Here is a 17285-nt window from a genome sequence, read left to right as displayed (position 1 = left end):
CAGATGGCATGGTTCTCCCACAGGACAGGAGTAAGGCCGACTGGTTCCCAGACTCCCAGTAAGAAAGCTCTGTGGGGACCATCTCCCCAGAACCTTCTGGAATCCAGGACAGGAAAATTGATGTGGGTGGGAGAGGATGTCTTCCTTCTCTCCTTCATTTTCTGCTCATGACACCCCTCCCTGCCCAGGAGCCACCGTTCTTGTTCCCGTAGCAAAGATGCCACACAGGGCGGCGGTGGGGCCCCTCCTGCCAGGCGGCTTCTGTGCTGGAGCTCGTGGGAAAGCGCACAGTGGCGGGAGGTCAAAATCACATGCACAGATTCCGGCCTCCTTTTAAGCCCAGGCTTTATTCCAGCCTCTTTTGGAGGAATTCGACTGAAAAGTTCCCTCTTTCTCGACTGATGCGCCATGCCGTTCTGGGCTCCTACCGCAGGCTCCTTCCCTTGGTCCCAGCGATGCTGATGATGTGGCGTTGGGGTCCCCAAGGAGAGGAGGCCTCCAGGAAGGAACCGGCCTCAGTCCACGCCATCCAGGGACCGTGGCTCCGCCCTCTCGAGCTGCAGCACCTGGAAAGACAGGCCTGTGACGCCACAGTCCCACGAAGACAGACTGTGGGGCTGCTGAAACACTGGCACACACCAAAAGTGGGTCACAAGTCCCAGAGGTGAAAAAGCAAATTACCAGAGTCCCCACAGGATGCTGGGAGTGTGCGCCAGAAAAGCCCGGAGGGGCAGGTCCAGCACAGGCCCAGCAGTCCCCGCAGATGACGGCAGGGCAGCGTTTCCACCTTTACCTGCGGTATCTCTGTTGTTCCCACGTGCGTCACTCTTTTGCCTGCACAGCCCCTGAACCCCCTTCCCGACCTGGGGGAGCCCACCCCTAAGTGCATCTTGGTGGGAGCCAAGCCCCACCTCCTACTACAGGGCCCGGAGCTGGGGCAGCTCCCTCCCTGCCCCAGGTAGCCGAATGACAGGGCCCGTCACCTGAGGCTTGGCCACTTTGTTGCCCTGTGACCCAGGGACACTGGGACTCAGGGATGGCAGAGCAGGTTGGCATCCAGCCCAGGCAGGGTGTGGCACATAGGCTCCATCCAGCCACAGCAGGGGACACAGGGTAGCAGCCGGCTGGCCTGTCATAGCTTTCCAGCCCCTGCGACCCCTGCCCTCCCTTCCACCCTCTAAGTCACTCTTCCAGTAAGTTCCATTCCATGGAAATCAGCCAGACGCAGTATCTCCTCCTTACAACCATGCGGCCCCAAACACCTTCCAGCCCCAGATGTCAGCATTCCTCAGCCTCGCACCACCAACACGCAGAACAGAGAATTCTCTGCCGGGCGCGGGGTTGGGATGGGCCCGTCCTGTACATGGTAGGACGTTCAGCAGCACCCCTGGGCTCCACCCACGGGATGCTGGGAGCACAGACCTCAGCCCAGTCATGAGAACCAAAATTATCTTGGGTCATTGCCTAATGTCCCCCCAGAAGGCTAACGGTCGCAGATGATGTAGAACCCCTGCCACTGATCCACCCTCGTTTTACATGCCACCTGCTCACAGATGCTGTCACCAGCCACGAGGTACAAAGCAGCACCTCGCATCCTCTAGTTCAGCATAGGCAGGGTTTTCCTCGTGTCCTTCGGGGAGAGTTGAAGACTTCCTGTAAGAAGGTCACAACTCTGTGGTCGTACAGCACGTGTGTGCGTCTCTGCCGTGCACTCATCGTCCTGTGCTGCAGTCACACTGTGCTCTGGTCTCACAGGTGCCGGAAGGACACCAGGCATCCTCAGGGTACACTCCTCAGGATTTATCATTGTTTTTGAATTTTAAATTTTGTTTTGAGACAGGCTCTGGCTCTGTCGCCTAGGCTGAAGTGCAGTGGCATGATCACAGCTCACTGCAGCCTCTACCTCCTCGGCTCAGGTGATTCTCCCCCCTCAGCCTCCCAAGTAGCTGGAAGCACAGGTGTGCACCACCATGTCTGGCTAACTGTCGTATCTTTTGTAGAGACAGGGTTTTACCACGTTGCTCAGACTGGTCTCCAACTCCTGGGGTCAAGTGATCCTCCTGAAGTGCCGGGACGACAGGCGTGAGCTGCACCTGGCCCACAATTCACACTGTTGACTGGCTCATCGGCCGGCTCTCCCCTCTCATCAGATGATCCCCTGCGCTGGGGAGGCCACGGCCACCCTGCTCTGTCGTGGCTCCCGCCTGGCTTTGGAAAAAGGAAGGACCTATCCTTTTTCATTGACTGTATTAGTCCTTCCTTGATTCTATGGGTAATTAATAAGAAAAAAGGATTTTTAGTAGAGACGGGGTTTCACCATGTTGGCCAGGATGATGGTCTGAATCTCTTGACCGTGTGATCCGCCTGCCTCGGCCTCCCAAAGTGCTGGGATTACAGGTGTAAGCCACCGCACTCGGCCAAGAGAGTGGATTTTAAGTGCTCTCACCACACACAAATAATAAGCACGTGGGGTAAGGCATGTACCCGTGAAATGGCTGGGCTGAGCCACTCCACTGTGAGGCACATATCAAAACGTCATGTTGTACACCGTCAATACATAGAACTTTTACTTGTCAGCATAAAAAGAAGTACATTTAAGAGACAAAAACCACTTTAAACGTATGTGTCCCTCTGCAGGAATGAGGACAGTAAACAATGCCACTGAGTATACAAGAAAGCTTTTCAATCCTTAATGGAAATAACCTTGTGTTCCTTTTACGGACATGAAACACGGAGAAAGAAACATTTCTGCTGGACCTACCTGGTTTTCTATGTGCCGGAACTGCCATGGCCAGCCCGTGTTGTACAGAAACGGTCGCAGATCAAACCTGTTGTCATCGGGGCTGTAGTTTTCGGCATGGTACGCGGGTGTGAGCGTGGTCATCTTGTGCCTGTTCATGGAGTACTTGGAGAAAAAACGCTTCACTTTGTCGGCGACCTGGTGGGTGTGGCAACACACGAGCTTCGTGTTCGCAGAGCTGGAAAGGCCCCGGGACGGATTTCCCTTGCTGGACCACACAAGCCAACAGTTCATGGGCTACTCCCCGCACAGGACCTTCCCGGATGGCGGACGTGGGGCATGCCCATGCTCACGCCAGGGGCGCTGGCTGAGCTGTGAAACCGGGGTCCCCCTGCTTCTGATGCTATGGCATGCTGCCTCAGGAGATGTGAGATACATCCCACGAAGATTTATTTCACGAGGCTTCCAGGAGATTCCATGGGACCACCAGGCTTATGGGCTTCAGTCCCGGAGAGACTCACAGCTAGTAGAAAAGCAATACTATTCTGACCCTGAAGTTTACATTCTGCCTTCAAAAAAAGGGAGGGCTTGTTTCATGTCGTGTTTACCTGGCTGTGGATGAGCCCCACTCAGATCAACTTTGGGCCAACAGAAGATCAGAACTGGTAAAAATAAGTGGAAAGGGCCGGGCGCGGTGGCTCACGCCTGTAATCCCAGCAATTTGCGAGGCTGAGCGGGTGGATCACGAGGTCAAGAGATTGAAACCATCCTGGCCAACATGGCGAAACCCCGTCTCTACTAAAAATACAAAAATTAGCTGGGTGTGGGGGAGCACTCCTATAGTCCCAGCTATTCGGGAGGCTGAGGCAGAAGAATTGCTTGAACCCGGGAGGTGGAGGCTGCAGTGAGCCGAGATCGCGCCACTGCACTCCAGCCTGGCGACAGAGTGAGACTCAGTCTCAAAAAACAAAGTGGAAAGTGTCACTGTGTGAGACACGGTTTTATTATGTTAGGGTCACACCGTATCTACTTGTTCCTACAGGTCAAACTGGCCTCGGGAAAGAGGACATTACCTATGGCTTCCCTCTGTGATGCGTCGCACGGGCCTTACCTGTCTCGGGGTCCAGATGTGCCTCCACATGCCGAGGAGTTTGCAGAACATGCCGTAGGGCCCCATCTTGGCCACCTTCCTGAGCTTCCCGTAGACCGAGAGCTCCGCGTACGTCATCCCCATATCTTCCTGTGCAGGACGAAAACCCATTCCACAGTGACAGCAAGTCACAGCTTGGGAGACCCAAAAGCTTCTTCTGGAGATGGGAACCAGAGGCCAAGGAGGCGAGACTTTCCCAGAGGCAGGAGCAGAGGTGGGTTTCCCTCTCCATCGCTTACTTGGTCAGCAAGTAAGGAGGTAGCATTTGGAAAACATCAATGAAGAACCAGACATTTGGTCTGGAGGACTGTCCTGGGTGAAGTGAGGCTCACCAAAAGTGCTCACGTCTGAAAGCCCAGCTCCCAGGAATGTGACCTTATCTGGAAAAAGTGTGTGGGCCAGGCACAGTGGCTCACACCTGTAATTTCAGCACTTTGGGAGGCAGAGGTGGGAGGATGGCTTGAGCCCAGGGGTTTAAGACCAGGCTGGACAACATGGCAAGACCTTGTCTCTATGAAAAATTGAAAAAATTAGCTAGGCAAGGTGGTGTGCATACCTGCAGTCCCAGCTACTAGGGAGGCTGAGGTGGGAGGGTCACCTGAGCCTGGGACATCGAGGCTGCAGTGAGCCGAGATTACGGCTTTGCACTCCAGCCTGGGCGACAGAGCCAGACCCTGCCTCTAAAAAAAAAAAAAAAAAAAAGAATCTTAAGATGAGACGACTCTGAATGTAGGGTGGACCTGGCAGCCAATGTCATCCCTCCTGAGGGCCAGGAGGATATAGGCCCCCAGGGAGGACAGGAGGAGGCCGCAGGAAGACAGAAGCAAAGGTTGGAATGATGCAGCCACAAGCCAAGGAACACCTGGGGTCCCCAGAAGATGCAAGAGGCAAGAAAGGACCCCCTAGTGCAGGGTCGCCAACACCCGGGCTGTGGATCGGCGCTGGTCCCTGGCCAGTTAGGACCTGGATTGCACAGAGGTAAGGGATGATGGAGGTAAGCGGACGGGCGAGTGGGCATTTCCGCCTGAGTTCCACGTCCCGTCAGATCCTTGGTGGCACTGGATTCCTGTGGGAGCGTGGGCCCTACTGTGAATTGCGCAAATGAGGGATCTAGGTTGCTCAGTCCTTGTGGGAATCCACCGTCTGATGACCTGAGGTGGAACACTTTCATCCCAAAGCCATCTCCCACCTCTGTTCCTGGAAAACACTGTCATCCAGGAAACCGGTCCCTGGTGCCAAAAAGACCAGGGACCACCACCCCGGAGCCTTCGGAGGGACCAGGGCTCTGCCAACACCTTGATTTCAGACCCTGGACTCTGGAACTGTGGGGTAAGGGATTCCCGTTGTTTAAGCCACCGGGTCATTAGTGACAGCAGCCCCACAAATCACCCGTGGAAGGCGTGGCACCCTGAGCACGTGGAGCCTGTCTGCTGTCCTCCTGAGCCCACGCCCTGAAGTGTGGGGGACTCAGAGAACAGGGCAGGAGGCTCACTGAAATCTGGAGCCATGCTGGAGGCCATGAGGAGCCGCTGGTATCACTAGGCAACGGTATTAGAGCCAGGCAACGAATACCTCCGGCCAGGCTCAGAGGCCAATGTCACCCTGAAGCTCACACAACCCAGACCCTTTCCATCTTTCAACAGCTGCTCCGACTCCCTCTCAGTTCCTACCACACCCCAGAGCTGTCATCAGACCATACGGCCAGAGCCATAGCCGGGCCTCCTCGTCCTTTTCTCCAGGGGACTGTAAGCGTTTTCCCTGAGGTGGCCATGTCTGTCTTGCTCACCACAGAGTCCCCAGCACCCGATAGGTTGGGCACAAGTGGCTATTTGACTGGTTTCTTTTGCAGGAGGTAACCATTTTCCAGTGTGACATTTAATTCCTTCAAGTCAACGGTAATAACTGGAGACTTCAATACCCCACTTTCAATAATGGACACAACAAGGAAACAGAAGATACAGACAGCTCTGTCAACCAGGAGGGCCGGCAGACACCTGCAGGGCACTGAACCCCCCGGCGGCAGAAGCCGCCTGCCTCCCAGGGGCACACGGAACACGTCCCAGGTCAGACCACCTGCTGGACCACGAGAGAAGCCTTCAGGCAACTTCAAATGTTGAAATCATACAAAGTATGTGTTCTTACCACAATGGAATAAAGTAGAAATTCAGTCACAGAAAGTTTGGAAATTCATGGATATGTGGAAATTAACGCAGATACTCCTAAATAACAAGTGGATCAAGGGAGAAGTCACAGAGGGAATCGGAAAGTACTTTGATGGATGAAATGAAGACGCAACAGATCAAAACGTGTGGGAGGCACCGAACCCAGGGCTGGGAGTGAAATTCGTGGCTGTAAACACCTATCTTAAAAAAGAAAAAAGATCTCCAATCAATAACCTAACTTTCCACGTTGAGACACCAGAAAAAGAGGGGCAAATGGAAGCCAAAGCCAGCACGGGAAGGAAATGGCCGAGATCAGAGGGAAAGTAAAGAAAGACAGCAGAAAAAATCAACAAAACAAAAAGTTATGCTTAGAAAGATAAAAAAACATGGAGAAATCTTTACCTTTAGCTAAAATGACCAAGAAGAAAGAGTGAAAACAACTAAAATCAGCAAAGAAAGAGAGACACCCTAGCGCCCTCATAGAAATCAATGGATTGTAAAGAAAGTCAGGTGTGCATGGCTTACTGGGGATGAGTTCTGAGAAACACGTGCTCAAGCGATTGCATGGTGTCAACACCCTCAAGGCGCTTACATGCATCCAGATGCTCTAGCCGCCTATGTGCCTCGGCCGCAGCGTACAGCCTACACACGTGCACAGCGTGTTACTCTACTGAACACTCTGGGCCGGGCTAACACAACGCTAAGTACTGATGTATCTAAACGTAGAAAAGGGATGGTGAAAACACAGCAGGAAGGATAAAAAATGGGACACCTGCATAGGACACTTCCCAGGAATGGAGCTTGCGGGACTGGAAGCCGCTCTGGGTGGGTCAGAGAGTGAGTGGTGGAGACGAGGGCAGAAGCGCCGTGGCAAGGCCACCACCATTACCTCGTCGGTCTGGGACACCTGTCCATCAGCCAAGGGCTCCAGCTCCGCGGTAGGCGGCGCCGACAGGATGCTGCAGCGGAAACACACAGAGGTCAGTAGAGCTGTTGGTCCCACAGGGTCGGGGGTGTCCCTTATGCTGTGTTGGGGTACAGTAGCCAAGAGGTAAAGAGACAGAACACTGATGAACTGGTGAAGAGCATCTGGCCTTGGGGGGGCACACCACCTGTGAGCGGAGATCAGCAGCGGCCCTCAAATGCCCCAGAGCATCTGTATTTATCAGGTCCAAGCAGGGAGAAGGGTCATAAGTGAGGTCATCACCTATAGGCTTAGTGATAGGGCATACATAATCACATGAGTCACAAGTGAGGGTGCCACCCCGTTATGTCACCTGGGCAGAGGGGCGGGCCATGCGCAGTAGGGGGCCATGCCATGTGCAGTAGCAGAGGGTCATGTACAGAAAAGGGGTCCATCCCCATTAGGTCACCGAGGCAAGGAGGTGGGCTGTGGGCAGCAGGTGTCCCGAACAACACTTCTTGCCTGGGGGCTGGAGACTTCAAAGGGTTTCTAATAGAAGGATACTGTAAGCCAGTGCAGTGGGAGCTGACAGACGTGTGCTCTTCTCTAAGATATTTACGGGAGGATGATTTGAGCCCACACAGAAGCGAGAAAAGACTGACAGGGTGTACAGCCACCGTGACTGGTCACACCAGAGGGTTTCTTCTCCCTCGGTTACTTCCAGGATCTCAGGCCTGAGGCCGACTTTCCACAGGAACTGGATGCAAGGTGCTACAACTCCTTTTTCAGGAGGAGAGGCTCTTGCTCCAAGCCTGCCATACAGCATATGCCCTTTCAGGCAGGGATGCCACCGCCTGGGTCTTTGGTTCTCATCCTGGTCTGGCTGTTTTCCCATGTACTGCTTCTGTGCTGTGACTGCTCTAGGCATTCCTCCTACTACAAACTACTATATGGTTCTATGGAAGGATTCTATAAATCAGCACTAAATGTGTCAGTGCAGCTCCGACTACAATACCTATATAATTATATACAAAGATGATATAGAACTAAGTATGCTAAATATAGGTATTAAATATGATTATATAAGATAGATATAGCAAGCAAAGTTATACTCCAGGCACTAATTCTACAAACGAATATATGATTATATGTGAGGGATTATATAAAGGAAACGGCTGAGCAATAACACTATAAACTAAGATATTCCTCAGGCACTAGTTGTGCCTGGGGTCTGGACAGTCCTCCCTTGGTGCCCATGGGGGGTGTCACCCACAGAGGCCGGTCAGCGAAGCTGCCAGGCTGCACGAGCTCTGGGAGAGAATCCCCAAACTAAGTTTCCTGAGTACCCCGGGTGGAGGAGTATGTGTGCTGCTGTGGCCTTACGACCCTAGGAGGAGAGGCAGAGATGGAGGCACAGCACAGGGCCAGCCCACCGGGCGCCGTCCACACCCAGGTGGAGGAGACCGTGCTACAGGGAATGTCTGTGCCCTGTGCCCTGCAGGACACTCAGGAGCACCCCTGGCCTCTACCTGCTAATGCCGGCAGCACAGCCCATGTAACAAAGCTACTCAGCATGTCCACAGACACTACCTGATGTCCCCTGGGGGGCAGAGCCACCACAGGGAGGATGAGCAAAGAGAAGAGACATCTATCCCCGTAACAGGGAGCCATGGGAGCAAAGGCCAGGAAGGCTCCAGGCACTGATCCGTCTGCAGTCACTGCTGAAGTGCAGGCGCTCTGCTCAGATGCAGCAAGCCTCGTCCACCTTGGTCCCTCAGCATGGGGATGGCGGGAAAGGGAGGCGGGGCAGGCGGGGGAGGCGGGGCAGGCGGGGGAGGCGGGGCAGGCGGGGGAGGCAGGAGGCTGCAGCTCCCTGATCTGACTGGAGCCTGGGGGCTGTTGAGGCATCCACAGGAAGAAGGGGAGGCCTGGTCACGGGCCTCAGGTGCTAGCTCAAGGGCAGGGCTGTTGAGCAAGCAACAGGAGCTGCAAAGTCACCTGAGTGAGGCCCAGAGTGGCCAGGGCTGTGCTATGGAATGAGCCCCGTGGCTGTGGAACCACAGCCTATGAGCACACTCACCTCTGCAGGGCAGGAAGCTGGAAGCGCTCGGTGCAGAAATGGACGAAGGCCCTCAGGTCCGTCTTGCTGATCCCGCCTATGGGGTTGATATCCGCACTGGAGCAGTCATACTTGGTAAGGTAGCCCAGGAGGCTGCAGGGAGAGGGAGAGTGCACGGGTTCCCTAGGGGCTGAACACTCCATCAACCCTGGCCCTCACGGAGTCGCTTCTTCCAGGAGCCCTGAAGCCAGAATCAAGGCAATTTCAAGGGTCCTGGAGAAGCCCCAGAGCAGCCAGCAAAGGTGGCAGGGGCTGCAGATGACCCAGGAGAGTCTCTGGGTGTACCAGAAGACATGCCAGGGATGGCAGGCAGGTTTTGGGGGTCACCAGCACAGAGCTGGGATCAGCCATCTGAACGGACCTGAGGGACAGAAGTCCTGGAGCGTTGGGGGTGAGCAGGAACTCAGCACATATAGACACTCTGCTGCCTGGACAGCTGGGCCCCTCCCCTTCCCGTCAACTCTGAGGCCTGTGGTCGGCAGAAGAGCCCATCCCGTACAAAGATGCCCACGTCCTAATCCCCAGAACCTGTGACTCTGTCACCTCGCAGGGAAAAAGGGACTTTGCAGATGGACTCGGTTGGGGACCTGAGATGTGGAGGTGACACTGGATTGCAGGGTGGGCCTGAAATGCAATCATAGAGGTCCTTAAAAGTAGAAGGGGGGGAAGGTGAGAGTCAGAGGGAGCCATGACCATAGGAGAAAGATGGAGACGCAAGGCTGCTGGCAGTGAAGGAGGAGGGGTCACGAGCCAATGAAGATGGGGCTCCAGAGCCTGGAAACTGCAGGAAACAGATTCTCCCCGGGGCCTCCGGAAGGAACCAGCCATGTGCAGCCCTTAACTTGAGGCAGGGGACCCACACTGGATGTGTGTCCTACAGAGCTGAAGGACCACAATGTTGAAGGCACTAACATTGTGGTCATGGGTTACAGCAGCCACGGGAAACTCCTGCAGCCCCTCCACACCCCCGTCCTCCTCACCCCGCCCTGCCGCCAATGCTGGCGCAGGCCTCCAGGTTCTCCCCTGGCTCCTGGCTGACCACCCACACCAGCCCAGGCCAGGCGCTTCCACCGTCTGAATCCCCTTAACGGTGCCCTTGACCTTGCAAGCCATTCCAGGCTGGCCCTGCCTGTCTCACCAGACACATTTCTCAGCACTCACAAACTCACACCTCCACGCCTTCTCACCCCTCCTGACCCTCGCTATGGTGCAATGTCTGGGGTGTGAGACCCCCAGGGTCCCAACAGAGGGATGAGTGAGGCCCTGTGCTGCCTTCAGTGGGGGCTGCCCCAGTCATCCCATCACCTCTGTCCTGTCCCATCCAAGGGTCCTTTAGCAGGAGCCGGGATATGGGCCAGATGAGCCAGGGGAGATGATGGTCTTCATCTTACCACCTTTTCTCCTCCATCCCCAGTGACTGCCAAAGATGGGGGAAGTCCGCCTGGGCTGACTCAGCACAGCCGGGGAAATCCCAGCAGCGCGGAGCTTGGCTCCACCTGCAGACCCACGGGGCAAGGATGCTACCTTGTCTTGCTGGAATGAAACCCCAACCGGGAGGTGGGGGCCCCCTGGGGATGAGAGGCACGATTATAGGCTGAAAACTGAGGCAGACTTTTTCTGGTGAAATCAAGACTGATTTGGTGGATTAGTGAGACTCTGAAGCCAGCAACAGGCATGGCCACAGAATTTCAATCGAGGACCACTGAGTTCCAGCAGCTGGCCCCTCCTCTTGCACCCTGCACTGAGCTTTCCCCCAAGCCGGTCACTTCCATCAGCTGAAATCATGTTGCTAGATGCCCACCTTCAACACAGCCTCTCAGCTCTGCAGTTCCCATGCTGACCCTGACTTAACCCTGCAGGGCTGGCTTCACTCTCCTCTCCCTTACTGGTCTCTCTGGAACCTTCTCTTAACTTCACTGAGAAGAAAAAACCATTCAGAAGAGCAGCCACAGCCCCTGCAGTGCCCTTGAAGGCCTGCCTCTGAACCCACCCCTCCTGCTGCTGTGGACATGCTGGCTGGGCCCCCAGCAAAGCCACCCTCCTGCCTAGTTACCTGCTCTCATCTCCTTGTCAGAAACATCCCCAACATCCTGCACCAGCAAATCCACTCACTCTCTACTGGTCCTTTCATGACAGTATCTTAAAGCAAGAAAACAAATGGAGACCAGCCTGGGAGCACAGCAGAAACAAAAAAAAAATTAGACTGGTGGTATGCACCTGCAGTCCCAGCTACTTGGGAGACTAAGGTGGGAGGATGGCTTGAACCCAGGAGGTTGAGGCTGCAGCGAGCTGTAACAGTGCCAGTGCACTCCAGCCTGGGTGGCAGAGCAAGACCTTGTCTCTAACAATATAGCAAACTCTGCTTCCTGTCCCCATTGATCTCTGCAGTGCCTACCCTGTGCCTCCCCACCCCCTGAAAGTGAAATTTCCGGAAACAACTGTCTCTGACTTCTCACACCTCCCCTGACCCCCACACTACACTCTTCCCAAAACCAGCTCTGCAGGTCTTTCGGTCCCCACTTAAGACCAGGACTTTCAGGGAGACAATGACCAGCCCTCAGTCCTGGGGCAGTCACACGACTCAGGCCTTCACCGGGCTCTTCTCTACCGACCCTCACCTCCGGCAGTGTGGGAATTCACTCAGGGTGGTGGCAAAAACATTAAGGGGAAAATATTAGAGAAAGTTCTAGAATATAGTCCCAAACCTTCTTGGAAGGCCAAGGAGTTTGCATAGTTTCAGTAGAAGTTTTGGCTGAAGGCAGCCTAAATCTCCTTTACCTTTAGTTAATAAGAAAAGCAAATAGCTAGGGTATGTGGGAAAGTTTATCTGAATAACTTGTTTACTCAAGTGGTCTCAAAACAAAGCTTTGAGCCAGACGGCCCTCTCGGGGGTAGGTTGACCAGGGAGATCACCTTCTAATGATATTTGCCTTGGGCTTAGAAAGTCTACAAGTGTGTTGACTTAGAACCTCTGCTATTAAATCTATACTGAATAAATGGGGAGAGGGCAAACTAGTCAGCATCATGTAGGTGGGATCTCTCTCTGTGAGTGGCTCGCAACCCCACAGACCACTTGCTCACTGTATTCTGTGTGTGAGTGAATTTATTCATTTGTCATGCAGCTGGGGTCTATGGGATGGACCCTGGCACTGAAGGCCTTTATGAAACTTGCTTCTCAGCAGGGCCCTCCCTGAGCAAGCTGCTTACAAACTCCCAGCTCTCCCTTTCCCTCCTTGAGCTCTCTCAGCAGACGTTTCCTACAATACACACATCATCAGCTGGGCTATCACTGTTTCCTCCCACTTGCAGAGAACAGGAATTGTTTTTCTGACTTGCTCATGCCACAGGGAAAAATGCCTGATGGAGGGCAGGTGTTCAACAGGCCCCTGAGGAGCAGACAGGGATGCAACTGACCTAGAATCAGAAGCAATTAAACAACAGAATTACAGGGAAATTTTTAAAAATCAACACTATGCATCTGAGATTCTCCCCAGAATGGAGGGGAAGAAAAGGACTGGCTGTGACCAGTGAAAAGGTGGCGGGAGAGGGAGGTGCAGCATGTGAAATGGACAGAAGGGCTTCACTACAACATCACGGGGGGAGTGTCCGCAGCCACAGAGAGCCTTCTGTCCAGTAGCGGGAAAGGCAAGCAGCTGAGGGATGAGAGGTGACTACCTAGGTTTGTTTATTTTCTAAATGGGATCCAGAGGCCATCAAGCTCCCAGAACCCAATCCCACCCTGGGAACAGTATCTGTTTCTATGTTAACATTTTAAATACTAGAAAATGATGGACGAGAGTTGTGACAGGGAACTGCGACAACACAATTTTATAACAGATCAAATTCTTCCTCATCTGCAAAAGCAATGCAATCAAAAACAAAACATCAATATCCTCAACTACACCAGAGCTCAGAATATACACCACCCATCACACCCCTTCTGAAGATTCAGTCCCTTACAAAGGCACCAGAGGCACCAGAAAAGCAATTAACGAAATATGCATGGGGAGGATGAGAATTTTTACCCAGTATCGGGTGTTAACTTCAAATTTCTGTAATTAGAAAATTAAAATAGGATTTAAAAGTCTAAGATTTAAAATAGAACACATCTGCAGACAGGCAAGGATGCAGAGTGATTAAGATACTCACACCATAGAAAAAAGAAAGGGACAGATAGATGGAAGGAAGGAAATGTGGACAGATAGGTAGATGGATGGATAAATGGAGAGATGGCTAGATGGATGAGTAGGTGGACAGATGAAATGGTAAATGAACAGGTGGATGAATGAGCAGATAGACCGATGGGTGGATGGACAGACACATGGGTGGATGAATGGATAGGTAGGTGGGTGGATGAATGCATGGATGGACAAGTGGGTGGAAGGATGGGTGGGGATTAATGAATAGACAGATGGGTAAATGAATGGATGGGTGAGTGGGTGGGTGGGTGGATGGATGGATGAATGAATAGATGGGTCATAGATGGGTAGATGACTGCATGGATGGACAGACAGCTGGGAGGGTAGATGGATGGATGGATGGATAAAGGGATGGACAGACAGATGGGTGGATGAATGGACAGGTAAGTGGGTAGATGGGTGGGTGGGTGCCTAGATGGGTAGATGAATGGATAGATGGATAGATGGATGGATGGATGGATGGATGGATGGAGCTGAATTGACATATGGATAGATGGATGCATAGACAAACAAATGAATGACAGTTTTTGAAATTCCTCAGCTACTAAGGAGCAACTAAGAACAGCACAGACGAGCTGAGAGGCGCAGAGGCTCACCTAAGGGAAGTGGGGAAACCAAGGCTGGAAAAGACTGTCTAGCAGCCTCCACTGCTGGGTTTGATAAACAGCTTGAATTTTATCTGGAAAACAACAGGGAGGCACTGAGTTTTGTTGAACAGAGAAGCAGATGAGAAGGGGAGTATTTTCAGTCCACATAAAAAATGAGGTAAAAATGAGCTGCAAAGAAATGACTTAAGATGCATTCTAGGAACAGCCTAGAAGGAGGGGAGCTTGTCTGTTGCACAGAGTGGGGAGGTGAATTTGAGGCACAGCAGAGAGGAAGGACCACAGGGCTGATGAGAGTGGTAAGCACAAGGAGCCGCCTGCAGGAAGGCAATGCCACCTGCTCTGCCACTCGGGTCGGGTGAAATTCTAGAGGAATGTTGTCCCAGGCCCAAACCCGCCATGAAAGGCACAGGATGACAGCATCTCACAGTGCGTCACCCTCAGAGATCTGAGAGGTTCCAACACCCACCACTGCCTGCCACTGGGCCACACTCACCTCTCATCCACGTTGGCAGACCCCAGCACGAGGAGCCCACCACGGACGCCCCGAGACCAGAGGCTCAGCTGAGCAAACAGATAGGCGAGGACCATCCGTATTCGAGCCTGGACAACACAACAGAGGAAATAACGGGTTACCTTGCAAAGGGAGGACAGGGAGACGCACACCTGCAACCTCTTGAAAACAAGAAAATTAAAATCACTTAGGAGCTCTCTAGCGTTCTGGGAACATCCGAGCCTCCAAGTCCCACAGCGTCCCGAGGCCCTTCTCGGGTGGTCCCGCCTCCACAGAGCTCATGCAAGCACAGCGGGGCCTTGCCTTCAAAGATGGGAGCACCCGGAGCCCGGGAGGGCAGAGGCAGCATCGGTGGCAGAACTGAGCTGTGGGCTCCCTGGGAGAAAGCTTGGCAATGGCATTTCTGTCCCTTTCCCATGGACAGGAGGGCAGAGGCCACCCATGCACAGCAGAAAAGGGACAGGGAGAGACAGGACAGATCCCAGCAGCCAGAGCCCCCACCTCCACCCTGGCCTCTCTGCTCCTCCGCCCATCATGGAGCATCCAGTCAAGTGCAGTAACCCAGGAGGCAGACAGCATCCAGGCTGTTCCCTGAGGATTCAAGAGGCACACACTCACACAGTCACGTGCACACTGTCACAGTCATGCACACCCACCCATGTGCTCACAGGCATGCACGTGCACTCACTCAAGCAGACTCGCACACAACTGTGCAATCGCATTTGTGCACACATAACTTGCACATCCGCACACACGCTTGTGCACAAGCACTCACAAGCACACCCACACTTGTGCATACTCACACGCTTGTACTCTCACACTTACGTGCCCTCTCATGCTCACACTCACGCTCAGACACATCCTCTTGCTCTTGCACTCACGCTTCTGCACACACTCAAGCATGCACACCCTTACACCCCTGCTCTTGCTCTTAGACATCACATGCTCAGGCACTAACACACACACACATCCATCCTTGTTAACAAGGCTGCATGATTGACGTCTTCAGCGAGGCACACAGGCTGTGGACCCCGGCACCGGCTGTCCCTGGGTGCCCTTTGCCATGACTTTCATGGAGATGACGGCCCAGGTGGGGACACCTGCGCATCCTATACCAGGCATCCCGGGGTTCCCTGCACCTGTATCCCCAGGGGACGCCGGCCCAGGCCGGGGCACCTGCACATTCTGCAGCGCCAGGTTTTCCCTGCTGCTTCCTCCGTGAGCTGCAAACAGAGGGCTCTTCCCTGTCACCAGGCTGAAGATGCCCATGACGGCCTTCACGGCTGGATCGATGCTGAGACTGATGTGGTGGCTGGAAGGAGAAGGGGGGGCGTGGAGGGCAGCATGTGCATGTGTGTGACCATGTGTGCATCTGTGCGCGTGTGCGTGCGTGTGTGCGCGTGTGTGCATGTGCGTGCGCGCATGTGTGTGTGCGCGCATGTGTGCGCATGTGTGTGCATGTGTGTGTGCGCATGTGTGGTGGAGCCCTGGTGACATAAAACTGACCACTGTAAGCGCTTTAATGTGTATGACTGGTGACGTTTAGCAGTCCACAGTGCTGTGCAGCCCTCACCACCATATGGCTCAGAATGTCTCATCAGCCGAGAAGGAAACCCCATCCCACCGGCAGTCTGTCCCCACCCTCTTCTCCTCCAGCTCTGACAGCTGTGACAGTGACAGATGCGGAGGGTGACACGTGCCCTCTGTGCTGCTGCGTGCTCTGGACACTGCATGGAAATGGAATCAAACACCACATGGCTTTGTGTGGCTCCACTCCTTTCACTCCGCACCATGTCTTCGAGGTTTCTCCTCACTGTGTCATGTGCGAATGCTCCACTGCTTTTTCTGGGTGAATAATATTCCACTGTGTGAATGGACCACAGATTCTTTCTCCATTCATCTGGGATGGGCTTTGGGCTGACCCTACCTCTTGGCTTCTGCGAATGGTGCTGCCATGGACTCTCCGGAACAAGTATCTGTTTGGGTCCCTGCTTCTGACTCCTCTGAGTACATCTCTAGAGGAGGATTCCTGGGGGCAGGGGACAGCTTTTAGCTGAGCTCAACAAACAGGATGGGCAGCTGCTCATTTTCTCCTAACAGCTATTGTAGATGGAACATTCTAGATGGAACCCAGTCTCCCTTCTCCGGAAAGCTGCCCTCCCTCCGCTGTCCATGTAGAGAACCGCCCAGCAGAAGAGGCAGTGAGGGCGGGGGAAGGGACAGAAGGAGGGGTATGAGTCAGCCCACAGCCAGCTCCCATATGAGCACAAACGACCTGCAGCCGGCACTGGGAATGCAAGGAGTGGAGGGAGGAAGGGCGGAAATCGTAGGCACAGTCCGAGAATGGGGTGGATCAGATAGGGAGGACTGATACACAGCTTCCCTGAAATCAGCCTCAAACCAAGAGAAAGCGAAGCCCTGAGAAGCTTCCAGCTGCACATTTAAGCAGTTGTTGATGCCTGGAGAAACAAATCAGGGTCTATCCACACAGTGGAATATTATTCACCCACAGAAAGGGATGGAGCGCTGACAGCTCCTCCACATCGTGGATGACACAATGCAGAATGAACGAAGCCAGGCACCAGTGCGCTACAGGCACGGCTTCCGGCGGCTCTGAGCTGTCAGCTGCCTGCCAAACCCAACACCAGGGACCAACTCTACCTTCCAATCTGCTGGGCCAACTCTCTGGCCCGGCTGCAGGTCTCCTGGGAGGAGTTCTCGCTGGCCATGTAGCACGTGGTCAGTATGTGTCCACAGAGGTCTCGGGGATCCTGGGGGGTGTAGCTGCTCTGGTTCACGATGGTGCGGACATCAGCCAGCACTTCCTGATCTGAAAACCATCAGGACAGAATGGGTAGAGGTCACCTGAGTGTGTGGGGTATCTACACAGTT

General features: G+C 53.8%; 1 protein-coding gene across 2 annotated transcripts in view; it reads right to left on the bottom strand.

The window, feature by feature from the left end:
* Positions 1 to 331: 331 nt before the first annotated feature.
* NADSYN1 (NAD synthetase 1) overlaps positions 332 to 17285 on the bottom strand; it is a 37537-nt gene continuing 20583 nt past the window's right edge. For both annotated transcript variants that reach the window (XM_017515884.2, XM_017515885.2), the window contains exons 14-21: positions 17055 to 17223; positions 15570 to 15705; positions 14376 to 14482; positions 9037 to 9168; positions 6942 to 7011; positions 3852 to 3980; positions 2762 to 2938; positions 332 to 566 (exon numbers count right to left, since the gene is read on the bottom strand). In XM_017515884.2, the coding sequence (XP_017371373.1) occupies positions 516 to 566; positions 2762 to 2938; positions 3852 to 3980; positions 6942 to 7011; positions 9037 to 9168; positions 14376 to 14482; positions 15570 to 15705; positions 17055 to 17223 (971 nt within the window). In that variant the 3' untranslated portion in view covers positions 332 to 515. The remainder of the gene's footprint in view (positions 567 to 2761; positions 2939 to 3851; positions 3981 to 6941; positions 7012 to 9036; positions 9169 to 14375; positions 14483 to 15569; positions 15706 to 17054; positions 17224 to 17285) is intronic.

Source organism: Cebus imitator, unplaced genomic scaffold (genome assembly GCF_001604975.1).
Source record: "Cebus imitator isolate Cc_AM_T3 unplaced genomic scaffold, Cebus_imitator-1.0 Scaffold563, whole genome shotgun sequence".
Taxonomy (NCBI): Eukaryota; Metazoa; Chordata; class Mammalia; order Primates; family Cebidae; genus Cebus; species Cebus imitator.
The sequence above is the reverse complement of the archived record's forward strand: the minus strand, read 5'-3'. Positions and strand labels throughout refer to the sequence as shown.